Source organism: Eurosta solidaginis, chromosome 1, assembly GCF_040869045.1.
Source record: "Eurosta solidaginis isolate ZX-2024a chromosome 1, ASM4086904v1, whole genome shotgun sequence".
Lineage (NCBI taxonomy): Eukaryota > Metazoa > Arthropoda > Insecta > Diptera > Tephritidae > Eurosta > Eurosta solidaginis.
In genome coordinates, this window is record NC_090319.1 from 160,816,566 (window position 1) to 160,841,393 (window position 24,828).

Below are 24,828 nucleotides of genomic sequence, written 5' to 3' on the forward strand. Positions count from 1 at the left end.
TGATACCTTTTCAGCTATAGGGCCGCTTAATATCCATCCGAATATTGTGTTTTGGGCAAGTAATGTTCCACTTACATTTCGTAGGAGCCCTTCGGTGAGGATTTGCGGGGTGATATCGCTGCCGATTACCACTTCGATTTTCGATGATATCGAATACTGTGGATCGGCTAACGGTAAATGGGACAGTTCTTCGAGATCGATGCTTGAAACTCAGACTGTGGGCAAGAACTTAGTTAGCTTCGGCAAAATTATTGCTTGTGCGTCTATCATTTGGGTTAAGTCTGCTGAACAGAATGTTATCTGGCAGACTTTATTGGCATTTTTCACAACCATTCCACTCATTCCAGATATCTGGTGGAGAGACTCTTTTGTGCGTAGACCAAGAACCTTTTGTATACGGGATGATAGAAACGTTTTTTGTGAACCTTGGTCTATTAGGGCACGAATTTTATGAAATTCGCGAGCAAAGTATACTGATGCTATTGCTGTGGGTAGTAGGGTGGTTCCGTGATTACTCGAGAAGAGTGAAGAAACCGGGTTTTTGTCTTGAGACTGTTGGGAGGAGGTGGCTCTTTCGGCGGCTTTCGATGTTGAGGCTTGCTCGTCGTCCGTTCTTCTAGGGGTGTCGGCTTGGGCATTTTGAGCTCTGGGGTTTGGTTGTGATTGTTGGGGTTTGGGCTGCAAATGCAGTAGCGAATGATGACGCTTTTGGCAATAAACGCACGTGAAACTACTTTCGCATTCGTTCTTGGGGTGTGACGTAGACAAACAGTTTTCGCAATAACTATTTTCTCTCACAAATTTGATTCGGTCTGATACCGATAAATTTCTAAACCTAACGCAAGATTTGACTGCGTGGTATTGGTTGCACAATCTATACGAAGCCGTTTTATTGAACTCGGTGTGATATGCATGGGTTTTATTATTATTGGGTTGGGTCGAGTATTGATTCACCATTCGTGGTGTAAAACTCGAAAGTTGGGGCTTCGCCTTGCCTGGTCTGTAGGTACTTAGTCTTTCTACTACCTCGTATCTGCTGGTGAGGAATTTATTCATGCCCTCCCAAAGGGGCAGCTCCTTCCGGGAGCTGAGAGATTGTTCCCATAGTGAAAGTCTTTCACTTGGCAGCTTTGATGAGCACAGATAAACGAGGATCGGGTCCCAGTCCGTTGTCGGGATTCCTTGGGTGTTTAAAGTTGACATGCAATTGTTGATTGTTGTCTGCATCTTTTGGATTTGTTCTCCGTTTTCTGTGAATATTGTGGGCAGGTTGAACAGCGTCTTTAGTTGATTGTCGACGAGTATCCTTTTATTTTCGTACCTCAATCTAAGTGCTTCCCAGGCAAGCTCGAAATTATCATCGCTCAGTGGGTATTTTTTTACAATAAGTCCTGCTTGCCCTTTAGTTTTCAGGCGTAGGTGGTATAATTTTTGAGCGGGTGATAATTTAGGGTGGTTTTTATAGACTGCCGTGAACATATCTCTGAAGGATGGCCAGTCTTCGTATCCACCGTGAAAGACTTCGGTGTCACATGGTGGTACTTTTAAGTAAAAACCGTTTGCGTTTAAATTGTTCATTGGATGGGCGGGTATTGTTATTTGTTGTTGGTTGGTGCTAGCAGTATTAAAAAGCTGTAAGGCTTCTAAAATTTCCGATTTGCATGTTTGGTACGTTTCCATGCATTTAGCAAATTTTGGCTCAACCGAGCCGCTGACATCTGTATAATTATCAGAGAAACTTACATCTCGATGGGACTCTAACACCTTTTCCCATATTTTATCTAGGTCTTCTAATTTGACCTTAAGCATGCACTCTGATAAATCGGTAGCTTGGGAGGGGGAACATCTTGAGCAGTAAACTTCTACTTGGTTACCGTCATATATGAATTTCTGCAGGCATTGGTCTACAGTGGTCAATTTTTGGGTTTCGTTTGTTTTTGGCATTATAATTTAATTTTACCAAGAAATGGGAGCTTTTATTAAGCTGTGAAGGTCGAAAAAATTTTGTCAAAAGGGCAAAAAAAAATTTTTTTTTGAAACCAGCCTAATGTACGCTTGGTTTTTAATATGGGCTTGTCTCAGCGCTTCTGAGTTCAAGTAATGTGAGTATATAAATGGGTGGGTGTTCACTGGGGGGTTTTTTTTTTTGAGACCCGCCTAATGTATGCTGGGTTTTTGGTTTGTTATGTACTTGTCTCAGAGCTTCTGAGTACAAGTAATATGGGTATATAGTACGTATGTATGTATATATATAAGTAAAATATATTTGCCGGTAAACTGTGGTGTACCAACAACCTTTTGTTTGCCGTGCCAATGCACTTGATCTATCGACAAAGTAAATGCATGCAAATATGTGGTCGATGATCTTTTTTGTTGCTTCCTTCTACTATGTAGTTACATATGGTCATGCATTTACTTTGTTGAGGGTGGGTTTTTGGCTTATGCAAAAAGATATACAAGTGCGTGTGGGTATTATGGGTGCATATAATTGTAGGTTTGTATGCAAAATTAATCTTGGGTGCACCGGTAAAATAAACTTTAGGAAAAGTGACAAAAATTTGGCAAAGTTTGTTGCTATGGGTTTTTTGTAAAATATATTTTATGTAATATATGTATATAAGGGTAAATTGGGCAGCGGTGAATTTCACGCTGGAAAAATATGTAGCTCGGGTGATATTACCGAACTAAGTGGGTATATACATATATTACATATATACGTATATATTTTTATAATTAAATCGATATTTAGCGCAACGAACTTTTTGGGTATATAGAACCGGGCAGTGGATTTTCCGTTGATACGGGAATGCAAATTTATTTTTTTAAAAACATATATGGGTTTTTTGAAGAGACTGTACCTGTTGGTAACAGTGAGTAAGCAAATGAAATATTTTGCCGTTTAGGCTTTTTGATGTGGGTTATATACCCAGGGTCCGGATCTTTAGATCGGAGGGGTATATAAATTTGGGGATTTTAGATTTGGGTCCGTAATTTAGACGGAGGGAAAAATATATGTGGATATATAATGGGTATGTTTATAATGAAGGGGTCCGGATTTTAAGATCGGAGGGATATATATGTATGTATATATGTACCGTACTCTGACATTTTTGGTTTTTATATGGGTTACTTGTGAGTTGTTTGTGTTTTCCTTTATTGTAATGTGCTCCTAGTTGTTGTTGTGTTGTTAATGTTGCTTTGATGTATGATTTTGTTTCCAATTATTGTTTCCCAACTTTTTCCCAAATGTAGTTTTTTCTTTTTTTTTGAATATTTTTCGTTTTTTGTATTCGTGAAAAAATTAAATATATATATTTTTCCAAAAAAATTTGCACTCTGTTTTTCCCTTCAATTTTTTTGAATATAACTCTTCACCCACTTTTCTGACAACTTAATTTTGTTTAGGCTCGAAGGACCAGTGAAAGCTTTTCACTATGGGAACAATCTCTCAGCTCCCGGAAGGAGCTGCCCCTTTGGGAGGACATGAATAAATTCCTCACCAGCAGATACGAGGTGGTAGAAAGACTAAGTACCTACAGACCAGGCAAGGCGAAGCCCCAACTTTCGAGTTTTACACCACGAATGGTGAATCAAAACTATACCACGCAGTCAAATCTTGCGTTAGGTTCACTCTTCTCGAGTAATCATGGAACCACCCTACTACCCACAGCAATAGTATCAGTATATTTTGCTGGCGAATTTCATAAAATTCGTGCCCTAATAGATCAAGGTTCACAAAAAACTTTTGTATCATCCCGTATACAAAAGGTTCTTGGTCTACCCACAAAAGAGTCTCTCCACGAGATATCTGGAATGTGTGGAATGGTTGTGAAAATGCCAATAAAGTCTGCCAGATAACATTCTGTTCAGCAGACTTAACCCAAATGATAGACGCACAAGCAATAATTTTGCCGAAGCTGACTAAGTTCTTGCCCACAGTCAGAGTTTCAAACATCGATCTCGAAGAACTGTCCCATTTACCGTTAGCCGATCCACAGTATTCGATACCATCGAAAATCGAAGTGGTAATCGGCAGCGATATCACCTCGCAAATCCTCACCGAAGGGCTCCTACGAAATGTGAGTGGAACATTACTTGCCCAAAACACAATATTCGGATGGATATTAAGCGGCCCTGTAGCTGAAAAGGTATCAACCTTCAGCACTCATGTCACGGAATGCACCGACGACCCCATCAATCAACTTTTGAGACAATTTTGGGAACAGGAAGAAGTTCACCAAACCCAACAACGATCAGCAGATGATGAATACTGTGAAGCACTCTACCGGACAACCACAATTCGTGAGGAAGTCGCTGGTTCAGATCCGGCTCGAAGGACCATGTATATAATTCACCTTGCACTCTTCAATAAAAAATGGGAACGCGTTAGGTTTAAGTTTTAATGATTAATATATTATTGTACTCCTTTTTTTTGAATTAACAACTCACACATTTAAAGATATAAAAGAAAATAAAAGTGACTTTAATTAAAGATTAAAAGAGATGCGCGACGGTGGGCGGGCGGTAATATAGCAAGCGAATATTTTTGACGATGCGTTTGGTAGAGTAGTTTTAAGTAAACTAAAAAAACTGAGAGTGGACGCGGTGTTGGTCGGTAAGCACATCTGAGCTGCACTTTCGCTTGGCCGCACTGGCCGGGTGTTGCCAGACGGAGGGGGGCGGACTTAGTCCGAAAACTGGATCATGTCTTCAACACATAGCATTCCCGTGGAAGGCCAAACCGTAGCTGATCTACGCCGCGCACTGAGCACGAACGTGCAAGCAAAACGCACGAGGAAATCAAGTGAAGACCTACTGAAGGAGTTGGAGAAGGAAGTAGAAGAGGACGAAGGGAAACAAGTTAAACTAGCAACACCGACACTAAACATCACCCCAACACAACCGACCAAGTCAATAACCGCCATCCAGATACAAATTTCCCTCTCGCATGCGTATGAGAGAGAACGCGCGCAACCGAAACGAGACGAAATGAGCACCAGTGAACTAATGAATACCGTCCGCCTCTGGGATCTGCATTTTTCGGGAGAGGAGTCGCTGCACGAATTTCTGGAGAGAATTGAGGAGCTCGCCGAATGTCACCGCATCCCCGTCGGCCGGCTCCTCCTAACGCTACCGGAACTGCTGCGGGGCAAAGCACTCCAATGGTACCGCATCCGTAAGCAACAAATCAACCACTGGAGCGACTTTCGAAGGGAGGTGAAATTTTTTTTCTGCCTAAGCGTCATCTTCAACATTTAGAAGAGGCCATCCGAAAACGCAGGCAACAAGGCCGAGGAAAAGCCAAGGACTACGTCCTCGCATTGGAAACGCTGATCCGCCAGCATCCGACAATGTGCAAGGAAAATCACCTCGAGCGAATATACGATGGCCTACGCGTTGAATACCGCCTCTTCGTCAAGCGCAGCGAGTTTAAGACGATCGATGAGCTCCTGGAAATAACGGAGGAATATGAGCTGCTAAAAAGCGAGGAAGCGAAACAGGACAAAGAGGCGATCCACAGCCTGTATCATCTTCAAAAGGAGTACGATAGCAAGGAGTGCTGCTGGCGCTGCAAGGAACGCGGACACCGCCGCTTCCAATGCAGGGGCCGCTGGAGAATGTTCTGCTCCAGGAGTGGACAAGACAACATCCTCTCCAGGGACTGCATATGCCCTTCGACCAACCAATCCACCGACAACAACACATCCAGGATGCCGTCAAGTTATGTGAGAGGAAGCCGCCAAGCATCATTTGTGCGGCCACATAAGCCTATTGAACCACCAGCCTGCGATCCCGCTGCCGAAATGCAAGTAGATGACCGTTTCTATATACCGATAACCATCGAGGGCATGAGCGTGCGCTAGTGGACACCGGCGCCACCCTTTCATACGTCGATGAGTCAATACGAAATCACCTGGAGAGAAGCAACATCAAACCACGTCTTAACAGGCGGAGCGTCCAATTGGCAGACCAAACATGTGTCTATAGTTCGAATTCCCGCACAGCAAGGATTACGTACCAAGGACGAACGACCAACACAATGATGTCCGTCATCCCGAACTTGGCAGAACGGATGATCTTAGGAATGGGCTTTTTACGGGAAAGAGGAATCACCCTCACGCTAAATGGCCAGCCGTTAGAAGCCACTTTGACCAGAAGATCAGCCGAGTTAGACACACTATGTGCAATGACCAGCCGGGAACACGTGAGCAATGGCCAAAATTCGGAGCAGGAAACTTTTTCAGCGCACCACCAGAAGCGATTGAGTAAAACCGTTAGCCCAAATACCGCAGCCGAACATTCGACCATCCGTAAACATAACCGACCGTTGAAGCAACGCTTCTACCCCCGTTACCCGGCTATACAAAAATACAACCTCAATAAAGAGTACCGAAAAAGAGCGCCGAACGCGATATTCAATACGCTCTCCCGCCGCCCGTTACAAAACACCGACACACCGACACAAAAACCAGACATATTTTACACAATAAAAAGCGACAGAGAAGAGCCCGGTGAGATTATTAGCAACCATGCAATATCCGCAGCCATGGGAAATAGTAACCGCCGACTTCGTGCCACCACTACAACTTTCCAAGCAAAGAATCAACTACGTCCTCGCCATGATCTACAAATTCTACAAGTGGGTGGAGTTAATCCCGGCGCGCCAAGCAAAAACGGCAAGCGTGTTCAAAGCGCTACAAGAAAAGGTCATATACTTACTTGGTTGTCCGAAAACCTTCCTCACCGACAATGGGAAGCAGTTCGGCGGAAAAGCGTTAGCAGCGTTCCTGAGCGACCACCGCACATGGGATTAGGAGATTCCACAAATGGCACTTGCAATAACCATGGTCAGAAAAGAGGGTACAAAAGCATCTGCAGCAGGAATAAACTTCGGCGAAATAAAACGACGTCAGAGCGGGTGCACACACATCCAACCGAGCAAAAACACAAAGGGGACCATTTTTTTTCGGGTCACATTTTACCGAATACCTGATAGCCATGATGAAATCACAACCCGAGGAAGATGGAAACGAAGAAGAAGAATATTATGTATTATAATGAATTGTATGAAATATACTCTGTTAGTTTTAAGTACAATGAAATGTAATTATTTTTACGTTATACAAATGAATTAAAAACATAAACTCTGTTAGATATAAGTGGAATGACTGTAAATTTTTGAGAAAAAAAGAAAAAAAAATAATAAAGTGCTTCGCCCACATGCACACCGGCATAAGACCTTGCCTGGAGATCCATCTTTCCCCACCGCAGCTTTTCGTCAACCGAAGTGGGTGGGGGGGCTGTAACGTAGCGTTACAATAACGTAACCCCCTGTATTTCCCTATTCACTTAAACCTGAACCTCCCTGTACTTATTTTTCTATAGCATAGCCAACAATCACTAGTACTTATTCTTTTATAGCATAGTCAACAACCACTGATAGCAAACCAATGAAAATCACAATAATAGTGTGTTGACTTCTCAACCAGTTTGCGGCACCACCCATATAAACATCGAATTTGCATTTTTGCAGTTCAGTCCTCGCAGGTGAGCCAGCGGGAGTGGATGTCTTTTTAAAGACATAATTTTCCCTCCTGCTAGCTAGCTGAGTGGAAGGGGCGCCGTTTTGGCACGGGTCACCCTTCACTTAGGTAAGGACGACGGGGAGGATGCCTTGTGCTACGTTGCCCCCCGCGCCCTCCTAGGTGTTGAGTGGCCCGACGCCTTCATGGCCATTTAACCCCTTCCCCTCAGTTCTAGCTTAGGCTGGTCGATTGGAAGGGGTGCTGTCATGGCGCGGGTCACCCTTCACTTGGGTAAGGACGACGGGGAGGATGCCTTGTGCTACTTTGCCCCCCGCGCCATCCTAGGTGTTGTGCGGCCCGATGCCTTAATGACCATATAACACCTCCGCCTCAGTCCTAGCTTCAGCTGGCTGAGTGGCAGGGGCGCCGTCATGGCGCGGGTCACCCTTCACTTAGGTAAGGACGAAGGGGAGGATGCCTTGTGCTACTTTGCCCCCCGCGCCCTCCTAGGCGTTGCGCGGCCCGACGCCTTCATGACGATTCCATCCCTTCCCCTCAGCACTGGTTTCGGCCGTGAGCCGATGCGTGCGCACAGGGGCTACCGCTGTGCCGTTAAGGTGCACTTCCCCTACGCCCACGGTTCGACCCACGGTGTATCGGCTGGTACAACCCCGCCCCCCTTACGCACCTTCTACTAGTGTGCTAGTAGGGAGGCGGGGGTGTCCAGCGGTGAAACCAGCACTAACGAGTCCTCGCAGTGTCTTCCCCAGGTGACCGACCCCGCGGACTACCGATCCTGCTGAAGACTACCGATCAATCCGATCCCGCCGATACCGTCATCCGACCCATCCCGGAACAAGCCGCCGCTGTCCAGGTAAACACCATCGCCAGCCTACTCCCCTCTCTCCCCGGCCCTGGTACGCGCTCCGTAGCCCACCGCCGCTGCTATCACATCGTCCCCCTCTGGTGCCGCCGCTGCTTCCATCCCGCCGGCGCTACGCCGATCGTTGGCCGTCGACCATACTACCGCCGTGCCCATCCCGCCTTGCTGGTGCCGCCGCTGCCACACCAACCACTGGCCGTTCTCCGTCCTATCGCCATTCAGCCGCCGCTGCAACGACGACCATTGGCCGTACGTCATTCCACCGCCGTTAAGCCGCTGCATCCGTCCCGCCGCTGCTACGACGACCGTTGGCCGTCTGCCATCCCACCGCCGTTAAGCCGCTGCATCAGTCCCGCCGCTGCTACGACGAGCGTTGGCCGTCCGCCATCCTACCGCCGTTAAGCCGCTGTATCCGTCACGTCGCTGCTACGACGACCGTTGGCCGTCCGCCATCCTACCACCGTTAAGCCGCTGTATCCGCCACGTCGCTGCTACGACGATCGTTGACTGTCCACAATCCTACCGCCGTTAAGCCGCTGCTTCCGTACCGCCTTACCAATCCGTCCGTTACCCGACCGTTCAACCGCCCTACCGAACCTCCTCTGCTCCAACGACCGTTAGCCGCCGCTCCGCTCCCCCTCACCATCTTGCGACGTAAAGCTGATGTCCGTCTAATATCTCCAGCCGTGTGTGCGTGTGTTCGTAACACATCAATATTGTGTATTTATTCAGTAGGGGTTTGTGGGACCTTTACTCGGCTCTGGATTGACTGAGCGTTACCCCAGCCTTAGACAAAACCCACCTCATAAAATATAAATACATACAAAAATAAAAATATAGTTACAGTAATTATTTATCAACATCTCCTTTCGGTGGAAGGTCGAGTATTCTGTGAAATGATACAATTGTGGTCCAATATTTGTTGCTTGGATTGGTAAAACTCAATCAGACCAACATAATAAGGGAGTTAATGTATTCGATGTAGGAAACGTTGCTATAGCAAATCAAAACTTTTTTTCAATTTTTTCTTTGCAAGTTTTATTTTGACAGTTTTTGATATGGTGTTCAAAATTTAAAAAATTAACTACGGTTTTTGATATTGCGTTTTTGTCATGACGTAGCAAATGAATAGCCGTGCATTTCGTTAGTGTATAGTATTAGATTAAAATTACAAAGTTTACAAACGACGATGGTTACTAGGACATGTTTCTAATTTTCACTTTTTTATCTTTCGAGTTTAATACTCAGCTCCCGAGAAGCCAGCTGATGAAGAAGTGAAATTGAGAAACATGGCCTATTAAACATCGCCGTTTGTAAACATGTAATTTTTCTCTAATATCAGTAATTTTTTTTAGTTAATTCTTTTCTGTGTACAATGTTTGATGATTAACAAAAACCACATGAAAATTGTATTTTTTTTTGCTAAAATCTCTTGACAGAGTAAAAATATTTCTTTCTTGCCTACGGACTATTGTTTCGCGTCTTTTGCCACCTCCCCTCACACTTTTGAACATGTGTTAGCAACTGACCCCTGTGGTAAATTATTACTTTCAGTGAATATTTATTTCTATATTTAATGCTTCATTAAATATAGGATGATACTTTTTCCTCAAAAGCTACTAAAATATTAAATTACACACAAATATCTGTTAATAAGGATTGATCTTCATTAAAGATTTTACTGATTTTGCCTATGTGGAGCCAAGTAACCATCGCACATTTTAAAATTGCACAATGTTCGTCACAAGCATATATTTCATTTAATTTTTTTACGTTTAAATAGAAAACTGTTAAATTTCTCTCAACTTTTTACAGCAGGGTGACAACTTAAAACCTATTTTAAAGAATTAAAAACGCATTCACGTCATTTTAAATTTAAAATAATTTTTTAGTTATTTCATATTTTTGAGCTCAAGGCCGGATTAAATAAAACAAAGCATTTGAAGATGTAAGTGGTGTCGATGCATAAATGAATGTTTTTATTTTGTTATTAAAATTACGTATTGTTTTTTGCAGTCAGTCCTGATTATGACTTCAGAGTGAAGTCGAAATATTGACAAATAATCAAATTAAAAAATTAAAAGTGTTTTATTTAATCCGGCCTTGAGCTCAAAAATATAAAATAACAGTTTATACTGACGGCCAAAAAAGAAAATAAATCATACTTTTTTAGAGATAAAATTGTGTTTAAGTTGACTTTAGTAGACTTAAGTGATGTTAATTTAGAACTATCTTTAAACCAATAAAAGTCTATTTTAATGAGACTATGACTACGGGCGAATATGTTTTTTATCTCACTTTCTGCAGGCATCCGGATAAAAACGAACATCCAGAAGCTACTAAGGTATTTGTAAAAATGAAGCAGGCATATGAGCTGCTGAGCGATGCAGAACGACGTCGTATGTTTGATCAATATGGAGTGTATAACACTAAGTTTCACTCCCCTGCACCGAAGAGCTATGTGCTTAAAAATCAAGCTTCTTCGGATCGCTTTGAAAACTTCTTCGGGAAACAATTTATTTTTGACAATGATATAAGTTTCTTTCACAAAATGTCCATAACAATGAATAACTTTGAAATGAAATTAGTTCCAAGAAGTAAAAATACGCCATGCATTCTTATCTTTTATAATGATTGGTGCTTTCGTTGTATGCGGCTAATTGACACTTTTAAAAAGCTCATAGAAACTCTGGAACGGTTAGGTAAGTAAAATCATAAACTATCTATTTTTGCTAAAAAAAAGCCTTCTTTGGAATTGCTAAATTTAATATGGTGGACTGGGACAAGGTTAGGTGAGGTTGAACTGGCCGGTCAATAAAGACCTCACATAGACTGAATGTGTCCATAGTGTTACCAAAATTTGTTTGGCGACCAAACTGAAGAACCCCAATCAGGGGCCAGGACATACATATGTTATAGAATAACTCCGTCCTCTTGGCAAATACTAGCATTTTTTTAGGACCCAGCTTAATTGCTGCCTCGAAATCTGGCAACTCTGCCGCCCCTAATAGCTGGAGCCTTGACCTGGTGGGCGCAGGTCATGAACACAGAACGCGCTCAACCGTTTCTTCCTGCAGCTCACACTTCCTACATTTGCTGTTACTGACTAGGCCTAACTTGAGCAAAGTTTTTCCAATGTTTCTTTGCATTCCAGAACACTTCTTGATGAAGTACTTTGTGAGATTATTGCCTTAATCGCAGCCTGACTATCAATATATAAATTGACGCGACTGCAGCTTAAGCATGCTTCCTCCAGAATTTCTGCTGCTTTCTTCACTGCTATTATTTCCGCCTGAAAAACGCTGCAGTAATCTGGTAGAATCTACTTACTTCTGGGTCGACACAGTAAACATCAGACCCAGATCACAACCCCTTCCATTAATTTGGAACCATCTGTATACATTTGTATAGCATGTTCTACCATTTCTGCAGCCCGGCACCCAATTGTGGCCCCAATATCTCTTTGGAAGCTCAGACACTGAACCATATATTCCGTTTGCCCGATATTAGATGGCGCTATACTGCTGTGGCCATAAGGCCTGCACTCAAGCTGCCCAGAGGCCTTAAGCCTTATTGCCATGACTAACGCGATGTTTTTGGCCATTACGTCTGCAGGCAGGATGTGTAGAATGGCATGCAATGCTGCTGTCGCGGTAGTGTTTAAAGCTCCCGTTCTGCTAATCATTGATACTCTGCATACCCTCTTAAGTTTTTTGGTATACGTACTTTTTTGTGTGTCTGTCTACAAAACAAGAACCCCATAGTAAACTATGGGTTTTACAATTGTCGTGAATACCCAATGAGAGATTTTGGGTGATAGGCCCCACTTGCATCCTAGCATGCTCTTGCATGCATAGCGTGCCGCGGAGGCTTCCTTCGCTCTCTCTTCCACATGGTGTTTCCACGACAACTTAGTATCTAGTATAACTCCTAAATACTTTGTGCTATATTTTTTTGCAGGGCTAACCCTCCAAGCTTAGGGTTAGTCCAATTAGGGACCTTATACTTCGTAGTAAATCCATCAGATAGACATGACAGAAACGTCATCTGCATATGCCGTAAGTTTGACTGGTCCATCGTCGAACCGCCTAAGCAATTGATTTATAACCAGCGTCCACAGCATTGGTGATAAAACCCCACCCTGAGGCGTTCTTCTGTCTGTAATCATTCTGCAGCTTAACATGGAGCCGATCCAATTTGCTCAAGCTGGATGAACTTCAATCGAGTTGAGACTGCCCGTGATTGCTCTTTTCGAGACATTGTTGAAAGCTCCGGCAATGTCCAGAAAAACACTTAGGGCATATTCTTGGCGTTCCAGGGCCTTCTCTATATTCATAGACACCCTATGCAATGCAGTATCGACTGACTTGCCTTTGGTGTAAGCATGTTGTGCTGAAGAGAATAATTCCTCGTTCATTTTTTATTTTATATACACGTCTATTTATCTTTAGGGTTTTGAGCAGAAAATATGTCAAACCAATAGGCATGTAGTCTTTCTGGTACAGATGACTGACTTTTCCCGCTTTCGGTATTGAGACTACTCGAGCCGTTTTTCAAAATTGCGGGACGTGGTTAAGTTTTAGGCAACCCTCAAAGATTGTTCTTAGCCATTCTATAATCGTTCCACCGGACATCTGCATCATAGCAAGGAATAACCCATCTGGGCCCGGCGATTTGAACATAGCAAATGTTTTTATTTTATATTTTTTTATTTATTTTAAACGTTTTTATTGCCTAATCAATTTTGGTATTTCTCACCAATCCTGGTACCTCTCGATCCGTATAAGGACTGTAGACGTAGTTACATAACTCTTCCGCATCATCTCCTGATAGGAAGTGTGTGTTAAGTAGTGCCTCAAGGGACTCCTCACTACTGTGTGACCATTCCCCGTCGTCCTTTTTTATTAGGCCCTGGACTGCATCTCCTTTATATAGGACAGCCGTTTCGCTGGAGTATTCTATGTCGGCACAGAAATTCTTCCACCCGCTTTGACCGGTTGATTTCACGTTTAGAGATATCTGTATTCGACCCAGCACTCATCGCTTTCCGCAACATTTGCCAGCTTAAAAATTGGAACAATGAAGTACAGTTAAAACTAAAACTTGCTTAACTGACTTGGTCGGCCAAAACCGTTTAAACGGTCGTGTCAATCGCTTCTTCGATTTGTAACACCAAAGAAAATTTAAATCATTTTCGATTTGTTCATTTGAGCGCAGTAATTCGCCCTTTTCTTCTGCTTCCATAGGTGGGTTTAGATAAGAATACCTTCTTGACGGGAACATCATCTTTCATTGGCATAATATCGCTTAGCCAGCTCTGTTTTTATTCGCTGCACTATGTTCATTAAGTTGTCCTTAAAAAAAACACACTGCCGGCCAGTATATAACACATTATGGTCTAAAAGTAAGCTGTGCAAAAATTTCATTCAAATTGGATAACTTTAGAACCGCCACGTTGCAATTGAACATTTGTAACCTCACCAGGAGCAATGGAGTGAATATTTAGGTAGGTTCCTAGGTGGTGAAGTTGGGAAAAATGTTAACCTACGGGCAGTGGTAGGGTCGCGGCGATCGGAATCCTCTGGAGCCTTAGCTCTTTTGACGTGGGGTGGGTTCTTTCCATACCTCCACTGTATTCACATAAACTTTATTTAATAGGAGTTCTTACTGAAACTACAAGGTCATACCAAAGAAAAATAAACTACTACTGTAAACTTTTGAAAGCAGAATTTAGAAAGAAAAAATGGGGACGCCCTAATATTGGTCATTGTGATCGATAAGCAAGGTCTTAGATGATATGCGAAACCCGCTTTTTCTACCCTGCCGAACCATGATCTTCTTACAGAAATATTATCGAAGAAACCCAGAGAATATAAAGTTCCCTTACTCCCTATGTCATCTCATGCCGCCAGGAAAACACAAACAAATTTAACACATTCTGTATTCTTTACAAACTCATTTAATATTTTGATTTGGTGTTGAAAAAAAAAAATCAAGTACGCTAACAAAACCATAAATTTGAGTTGCTCTTTTTTAAAAATAGTTAAAACAACTTATAGTTACTTACATAATTGGGGATTATGCTAAATAAGATATATATTCGATATTGTGTTTACTAGTGGTGGGATTATTTTGGAATCATATTCGAATAAAGAAATAAATTTATTCGTTTGAAATAATTCTAATAATATTTATTCAAATCCTTTATTCGTTTATTCGAATTCCTTTCCGAATAGTTCGGACGCACTATTCGAATAGTAAAATAACAAGTAAGGAAGGCTAAGTTCGTGTGTAACCGAACATTACATACTCAGCTGAGAAGTTTGGAGACAAAACAAGGGAAAATCAGCATGTAGGAAAATGAACCTAGAGTAACCCTGGAATGTGTTTGTATGACATGAAGGTATTAAAAAGTATTTTAAAAGGGAGTGGGCCATGGTTCTACAGGTGGACGCCATTTCAGGATGTCGCCATAAAGGTAGACTAGGGGTTACTCTAGAATTTGTTTGTACGATATGGGTATCAAATGAAAGGTGTTAATGAGTATTTTAAAAAGGAGTGGACCTTAGTTCTATAGGTGGTCGCCTTTTCGAGATATCGGCATAAACGTAGACCAGGGGTGACTCTAGAATGCGTTTGTACGATATGGGTATCAAACGAAAGGTGTTAATGAGTATTTTAATACAGGTGGATCAGGGGTTACTCTAGAATTTGTTTGTACGATATGGGTATCAAATGAAAGGTGTTAATGAGTATTTTAAAAAGGAGTGGGCCTTAGTTCTATAGGTGGTCGCCTTTTCGAGATATCGACATAAAAGTAGACCAGGGGTGACTCTAGAATGCGTTTATACGATATGGGTATCAAATGAAAGGTGCTAATCATTATTTAAAAGGGAGTGGGCTTTAGTTCTATAGGTGGACGCCTTTTCGAGATATCGCCATAAAGGTAGACTAGGGGTTACTCTAGAATTTGTTTGTACGATATGGGTATCAAATGAAAGGTGTTAATGAGTATTTTAAAAAGGAGTGGACCTTAGTTCTATAGGTGGTCGCCTTTTCGAGATATCGACATAAACGTAGACCAGGGGTGACTCTAGAATGCGTTTGTACGATATGGGTATCAAATGAAAGGTGTTAATGATTATTTAAAAGGGAGTGGGCTTTAGTTCTATAGGTGGTCGCCTTTTCGAGAGATCGACATAAAAGTAGACCAGGGGTGACTATAACGTGTTTGTACGATATGGGTATCAAATTAAAGGTACTAATGAGGGTTTTAAAACGGAGTGGCCCTTAGTTGTATATGTGAAGGAGTTTTCGAGATCTCGACCAAAATGTGGACCAGGGTAACCCAGAACATCATCTGTCGGGTACCGCTAATTTATTTTTATATATAATAACGATACTGTTCCTGCCAAGATTCGAAGGGCTTTTGATTTCGCCCCGCAGCACTTTTTCATTTTCTTCTACTTAATATGGTAGGAGTCACACCCATTTCACAAAGTTTTTTCTAAAGTTATATTTTGCGTCAATAGAATTATGGCATTTTTTCAATTTTTCGGAATTTTCAATATCGAAAAAGTGGGCGTGGTCATAGTCGGATTTCGGCCATTTTTTATACCAAGATAAAGTGAGTTCAGATAAGCACGTGAACTAAGTTTAGTGAAGATATATCGATTTTTGCTCAAGTTATCGTGTTAACGGTCGAGCGGAAGGACAGACGGTCGACTGTGTATAAAAAATGGGCGTGGCTTCAACCGATTTCGCCCATTTTCGCAGAAAACAGTTATCGTCATAGAATCTATTCCCCTACCAAATTTCATATAGGTTGGTAAATTTTTGTTCGGCTTATGGCATTAAAAGTATTCTAGACAAATTAAATGAAAAAGGGCGGAGCCACGCCCATTTTGAAATTTTCTTTTATTTTTGTATTTTGTTGCACCATATCATTACTGGAATTAAATGTTGACATAATTTACTTATATACTTTAAAGATATTACATTTTTTGTTAAAATTCGACTTTAAAAAAATTTTTTTTAAAGGTGGGTGTCGTTTTCCGATTTTGCTAATTTTTATTAAGCATACATATAATAATATGAGTAACGTTCGAGCCAAATTTCATCATGATATCTTCAACGAATGCCAAATTACAGCTTGCAAAACTTTTAAATTACATTCTTTTAAAAGTGGACGGTGTCACGCCCATTGTCCAAAATTTTACTAATTTTCTCTTCTGCGTCATAATTTCAACTCACCTACCAAGGTGCATCGCTTAATCGTCTTTGGTAATGAATTATCGCACTCTCGCACTTTCGGTTTTTCGAAATTTTCGATATCGAAAAAGTGGGCGTGTTTATAGTCCGATATCGTTCATTTTAAATAGCGATCTGAGATGAGTGCCCAGGAACCTGCACACCAAATTTCATCAAGATACCTCAAAATTCACTCAAGTTATCGTGTTTACGGCGGACGAACAGACGGACGGACGGACATGGATAAATGAATTTCTTTTTTCGCCCAGATCATTTGGATATATAGAAGCCTTTATCTATTTCGATTAGTTTATGCCGTTACAGATTACCGTTATGCGAACAAAATTAATATACTCTGTGAGCTCTGCTCAGCTGAGTAAAAAAAAATTTTGTTTATCTTACGCTCATCGCTTGTACATATGAGCATTCACATGTATGTATAAGTACATTAGAGCGGGTAAAATTTGTTGCCCTTCAAAAACGTAATCTAAAGATGATTCTAAGAAAAATTGCTGAAGACACCATAGCTCTAAGTCCGATTTCAAGGTCCCCACTTTTGCAAAATAGATATTTTGCCTTTGAATGTAGGGTTTGGCCAAAAAATCTTCATATCTTCTGATAGAATTATAGGAAAAGTATCATATTGGGCTTACTTTAAAGGTATTTTACGTAAATTTCAGAATCTGTATTAATATCTATAGTGTTGTTGAATTTTAGTAGAGATATCAGGCTTAAATTATGAGGAATTAGCCTAAAATGAATAATAAACAAAAATTTTTTTTTTACTAAAACGAATGAGAGTTGTTGGAAATGTTCTGATATAAAAATAAAAAAATTTACCAAAATAAAGTTAGAAGCAGTCCATTTAGTACAAACACGTTTAAAAAAATTAGAAACGTAACAAAATTCTAGTGGAACTAGCGACTAGTTTCAAAAACGACTGCTTATCTGTTTTTGCCGCTCCTTAAAATTTTGATTGTCCTTGAACGCGTTAAACGCTGTAATATAAATATCCATATAAGCATATTCAAACATATGTACATGTTGTATTCTTCAGATTCCTTTCAAATCAGATTCATATACAAGTGCATGTGGCTATCTCTGTATATACATATTTATGTAAATTCAAGAAACTATGCAAGGGGTGATATGAAATAAAAATCCCACCTACCTTTACTGTTAGCGTGGGTATTATGTTTATTATACTCAGTTGAGCAGAGCTCACAGAGTATATTAAGTTTGATTGGATAACGGTTGGTTGTACATATATAAAGGAATCGAGATAGATATAGACTTCCATATATCAAAATAATCAGGATCGAAAAAAAATTTGATTGAGCCATGTCCGTCCGTCCGTCCGTCCGTTAACACGATAATTTGAGTAAATTTTGAGGTATCTTGATGAAATTTGGTATGTAGGTTCCTGAGCACTCATCTCAGATCGCTATTTAAAATGAACGATATCGGACTATAACCACGCCCACTTTTTCGATATCGAAAATTTCGAAAAACCGAAAAAGTGCGATAATTCATTACAAAAGACAGATAAAGCGACGAAACTTGGTAGATGAGTTAAACTTATGACGCAAAATAGAAATTTAGTAAAATTTTGGACAATGGGCGTGGCACCGCCCACTTTTAAAAGAAGGTAATTTAAAACTTTTGCAAGCTGTAATTTGGCAGTCGTTGAAGATATCATGATGAAATTTGGCACGAACGTTACTCTTATTACTATATGTACGCTTAATAAAAATTTGCAAAATCGGAGAAGGACCACGCCCACTTTTGAAAAAAAAAATTTTTTTAAGTAAAATTTTAACAAAAAATTTAATATCTTTACAGTATATAAGTAAATTATGTCAAGATGCAACTCCAGTAATGATATGGTGCAACAAAATACAAAAATAAAAGAAAATTTAAAAATGGGCGTGGCTCCGCCCTTTTTCATTTAATTTGTCTAGAATACTTTTAATGCCATAAGCCGAACAAAAATTAACCAATCCTTTTGAAATTTGGTAGAGGCATAGATTTTATGGCGTTAACTGTTTTCTGTGAAAATGGGCTAAATCGGTTGATGCCACGCCCAGTTTTTATACACAGTCGTCCGTCTGTCCTTCCGCATGGCCGTTAACACGATAACTTGAGCAAAAACCGATATATCTTTACTAAACTCAGTTCACGTACTTATCTGAACTCAGTGTATCTTGGTATGAAAAATTAACGAAATCCGACTATGACCACGCCCACTTTTTCGATATCGAAAATTACGAAAAATGAAAAAATGCCATAATTCTATACCAAATACGAAAAAAGGGATGAAACATGGTAAGGTAATTGGATTGTTTTATTGACGCGAAATATAACTTTGAAAAAACTTTATAAAATGGTTGTGACACCTACCATATTAAGTAGAAGAAAATGAAAAAGTTCTGCAGGGCGAAATAAAAAACCCTTAAAATCTTGGCAGGTATTACATATATAAATAAATTAGCGGCATCCAACAGATGATGTTCTGGGTCACCCTGGTCCACATTTTGGTCGATATCTGGAAAACGCCTTCACATATACAACTACCACCACTCCCTTTTAAAACTCTCATTAATACCTTTAATTTGATACCCATATCGTACAAACTCATTCTAGAGTCACCCCTGGTCCACCTTTATGGCGATATTTCGAAAAGGCGAACACCTATAGAACGAAGGCCCACTCCCTTTTAAAAATACTCATTAACACCTTTCATTTGATACCCATATCGTACAAACAAATTCTAGAGTCACCCCTGTTCCAGAAAGGCCCACTCCCTCTTAAAATACTCACTAACTCCTTTCGTTTGATACCCATATTGCACAAACGAATTCTAGAGTCACTCCTGGTCCACCTTTATGGCGATATCTCGAAAAGGGGTCCACCTATAGAACTAAGCCCCACGCCCTTTTAAAATAATCATTAACACCTTTCATTTGATACCCATATCATACAAACAAATTCTAAAGTCACCCCTGGTCCACCTTTATGGCGATATCTCGAAAAGGCGAACACCTATAAAACGAAGGCCCACTCCCTTTTAAAAATACTCATTAACACCTTTCATTTGATACCCATATCGTACAGACAAAGTCTAGAGTCACCCCTGGTCCACCTTTATTGCGATACCTCGAAAATGCGTCCACCTATAGAACTAAGGCCCACTCCCTTTTAAAATACTCATTAACACCTTTCGTTTGATGCCCATATTGTGCAAACAAATTCTAGGGTCACCCCTGGTCCACCTTTATGGCGATATCTCGAAACGGCGTCCACCTATGGAACTAAGGATTACTCCCTTTTAAAATGCTCATTAACACCTTTCATTTGATACCCATATCGTACAAACGCATTCCAGAGTCAACCCTGGTCCATCTTTACGGCGATATCTCGAAAAGGCGTCCATCTATAGAACTTAGGTCCACGCCCCTTTAAAATACTCATTAATACCTTTCATTTGATACCCTTATCGTACAAACGCATTCTAGAGTCAACCCTGATCCACCTTTATGGCTATATCCCTAAATGGCGTCCACCTATAGAACTATGGCCCACTCCCTCATAAAATACTCTTTAATGCCTTTCATTTGATACACATGTCATACAAACACATTCCAGGGTTTCCCTCGGTTCATTTTCCTACATGGTTATTTTCCCTTATGTTGTCACCATAGCTCTCAACTGAGTATGTAATGTTCGGTTACACCCGAACTTAACCTTCCTTACTTGTTTTTTATTTCATTTTGTTGATGCTGGGACTAGCTGACCATTCTTGCTTGCGGTGGGAAATTCTTTTCTTTTAAATCTTTTGTTTTTTCCAATAATTTTATGTGTACATACATATACTTCTGTATTCTACCTGCTACTGACTGACCACAGTCCACGACCAAACATACATACGCGTAGGTAATTCTAAGACGTACATTTGCATATACATATTCAGGCAAACTTTTCCTTTGGTTCTTAGTTGAGGGGTTTTTAATCGATTAGGTATATGTCCTTTGTCTTTCTTTAAATGCCGCGCCTGGAAATGTCGTTAACAATATATATTAGCCAGCATTATCCTTTTATATCTTGCATCTCATTGTTTATATGTACATAAGTATATTTGTATTTCATCGAATTATAGGAAACTTTAACTGCTACTGACTGACCTAACCGCGACCGTTAAAGCAGATCGCTTAAAAAAAGATACTTAAAGTAAAAGAGTTTCACGCCCCAAGCAAGAACGTTCGGTTGTATGTATATGAAAGAAATAAATAAAAAAAAAAATGTATCATGGAATTAAAAAAAATTGTTTACTTTGAAAGGTTAAGGTTTTTTGTTTTTTCAATGTCTTATAACTCGAAATAAACCTAAATAATAATACTGATAATTTGTGAGGGTAAGTTATTTGTCTTCTGTTCAATACGGAGTTTATGTAAACGAAAAAGGGGCCTGTACATAAAAACAGCAATTAGAAATAATATATAAGATTACGCGTTGCAAGATATAAAAGAATAATGAATGCTGGCTAATATTTACATAATATTAAGGACAATCAAAATTTTAAGGAGCGGCAAAAAGGAGACAAGCAGTCGATTTTGAAACTAGTCACTAGTTCCACTAGAATTTTGCTACTTTTATAATTTTTTTAAACGTGTTTGTACAAAATGGATTGCTTCAAACTTTATTTTATACCGTTTTCACACAGAAACTTAATCGAATCACAATTCTATTTAATGAAATAATTAAGTTTCCCTTTTCATACAGGGCATTTTAATTCATTAAGCGAGGATCCGTCAGCAGCCCCAAAAAATATTTCGTTTTTACAAAAAATGGTTAAAATGGAATGTATCCGTTTCCTTCTTAACCATAAATACAATCAAAATAAAATGCATGCGCATCTACCCGTAGATGTTGCACCAAACCAAATATGTGCCTATTTTCGAAGAAGTCATAATATCTTTTGCTGCAAATGCAGCGAAAATTAAATTTAAACATTTTTTAGTGTTGTTCTATTTTTCGTAAATTATTGAAAATAATTTATTTTTTTGATTGTCATTTGTTACATCGACAATAAAATTCGAAGCACCAAGCAAACCTACTGGATTTTTCACTCGATTAGGCATTCAATAAAGCAATAATGAAATAATTCAGAATTTGTATTTTGTATGGAAGATTGAGTTCAATTAGGCCTTTAATGTAGAAAACTTAACTACTTATTTCATTAAGCCTCATTGTGAAATTGGCATTAGGAAATTTTTTTCCAAAGTTTTCAATTAAGTTAACATTGACCTTAAATAACTTTTGAATCATCAGATTACGCAAATAATTTTGACAATGACATGTACAAATATTTTTTTTAATGGTGACCAATTGGATGTGTATACAAACCAAAAGATATCAAAACAAAATTTTCCATACAACTTACATACATATGTATGTATATGGGAAACAAAAATCTCTACCATATTAATCTTATTACAATACATGTACCCTTATGTATGAACATTTACACACTTGTTTATTAATAAACAAAGTTCTATGATCAGTACAGTGGTTAACGACCCCGATATTTCTAACAAACAAACAAAAATATATGCACATATGCATCTATACACACATAAATATAAGTACGTATATATGGGGTATTCCATCCCATTTCGACGAATTTTGAACCCGACCCCTTTAGAATTGGCTGAAAGTTTTTCTTCTTTTTCTAGCTTACGAAAGACGTTTTTCAGAAGTTTTTCAAATTTATATATACATGAGCATGCTCATATGTACAAGCGATGAGCGTAAGATAAACAGATTTTATTTTCTTTATTTTACTATTCGAATATTTCCGACGCACTATTCCAATAGTTCGGTACGCGCTATTCGAATAATAAGGAAAGGAATTCGAATAAATGTAAGCGAATAAACGAATAAAAAGTTCGAATAAATATTATTCGAATTACGAATACCTGGTGAATAAAAGAGTTTATTATTCGAATAGTTTTTATTGGAATAGTCCCACCCCTAGTCTTTACAAATCAAATAGCGATGATCTTCAAACCATTTAAATATTTTTAAACGGTTTTATTTAGCTTGTTGGCTAGCTGGTTGGCTCGCATGAATTTTGTAATTGAAATTTAAGTAACTTCCCGATAAGCTACAAGCTTGAAACTTGGAATATGGTTCAGAACCCGATGACAATGCAATAATAAAAAAAAACTCCGATAGATGGCACATGGATCGAAATATTTCAAAAAGTCGTATTTGTGGTCCGATTTGGTTCATATTTGGAACACAAATACATGCATGAATAGAAAGCGACATATGAAAAAAATCACCGCTAGGTGGCGCAAGGATCGATATATTAAAAAAAAATCGTGTTTGTGGTGCGATTTGGCTCATAATTGGAACACATAATACATACAAGAATAGAAAGAGATATATGGAGAAAAATCGGCGCTAGGTGGCGCAAGGATTGATATATTTAAAAAAATCGTATTTGTGGTGCGATTAGGTCCATATTTGGAACACATAAACATACATGAATAGAAAGCGACCAATGACGTCCGATTTGGCTCATATTGGGAATAAATATTACATGCAGTCCCGTAGAATGACATCAAAATATTTTGGAGTTCGAGGAGGGACAAGCATACGTGCGCAGAGTCGAGTAAAGTCTTTGGAAGAATTATGTATTGAGGACTTAGATTGTAACAAATTGTCAGGAAAGAGTCCATGTAATAATGAGTCACTAAATGTACCTAATAGGCAATTAAATAAAGACTAAAAACTTGAAAATAAAATAATTAAAAAAAATTTTAAGTTAAACGGTTTTATTGAAAACAATACTTATATCAAATAATAATACTAAAAGCTAGAAAATAATTAGGTAGGTACTAGTACTACACTACGGACTTATTCAGTCTATGTGAGTTCCTCATGGACCGGCCAGTTCAACCTATCTCACTCCTCATCGATCTAGGACGTTGATAAGACAATTAAATAAAAGCGTTGGACGCGTCAAATGTCTATTGATAGTCATATATAAGACCAACTGAACCTTAATAAGGTTATGCTATGCCTCACATTTTTAGAAATTTCACGCGCCCAACGCTTTAATTTAATTGTCTTATCAACGCCCTAGATTGATGAGGAGTGAGATGACTAGTACCTACGACCTACCTAATTATTTTATAGCTTTTTTTATTATTATTACTTCATGTAAGTATTGTTTTCAATAAAACCGTTTAAAGTAACATTTTTTTAATTATTTTATTAGAATTGTTAACTTGCTATATATATTATATTGCTGCTACAGGATAGGTACACTCACAAACATCATAGTGCCGATATATTGCTGTTTAAATGTTTTTGTTTTTGTATTCAATAATCGAATGTACCTAAATTAAATTTTTTTTGTCACACTTAAGCTGCTACAATCACAAAAATTTTGTAGGCTCTCTTGTTTTTATTTCGAATTCAAAATTCATTACGAGCATCTTCTATAGCAATATAGGAGTATTACATACATATATGGTTATAACATTTCTTTTTATAAACAAAAAATCTCGGATATAAAAACTACTATCTACTTCGTTGGAAAACTACTATGTACGTATGTATGTATATAAAAAAAAACGAATTTTTTAGGGGGGTAATTTGGTTTTCTATCTGAAACGAAAAGATCAGGTGTTATGTAAACTATATGTATTTATCCAAAGCCTTACTTAAAATTTACTTCTACCAGGCACTCATAAGCTGCCTGTACTGAAACTATAGAATTTTGGATGAAACACTCCACTGGTCCGGTTATCCTTCTGTATGGTGTTTGGCGATAGTAAGTAAAAATGCTAACTGTAGCTTCGAACACCCTTTTATACCCTCAGATACCCTCTCCTTTGGCTTCAGTTTTTGACGTTTTACGTGTTTTTGAAAAATTTAGTATCTTAAAAATTGTGGGCTTTTTGTACACCCGCGTTACTGACTGGAAGGGTGACAACCATACGTTCCTTGAATTTTATCGCATGCGATAAATTTTGTCGCTCAAAGGAATGCGACAAAAGCAAAAAAGTGCGTTTCATTTGAAGCGACCATTACAAAACCCTATAATACGACAACGTAAGACGGAGTATTAGGGGGAATTAGCCCCGAATATCCTCGGCA

The 24,828-nt window shown here is 39.3% G+C and overlaps 1 protein-coding gene across 3 annotated transcripts in view; it reads left to right on the forward strand.

Annotated features, from left to right (window-relative positions):
- Nucleotides 1-24,828, forward strand: part of l(3)80Fg (dnaJ homolog subfamily C member 16 l(3)80Fg) — a 2,137,133-nt gene that overhangs the window by 284,536 nt on the left and 1,827,769 nt on the right. For all 3 annotated transcript variants that reach the window (XM_067760003.1, XM_067760004.1, XM_067760002.1), the window contains exon 2: nt 10,717-11,111. In XM_067760003.1, coding sequence (XP_067616104.1) covers nt 10,717-11,111 — 395 coding nt within the window. The remainder of the gene's footprint in view (nt 1-10,716; nt 11,112-24,828) is intronic.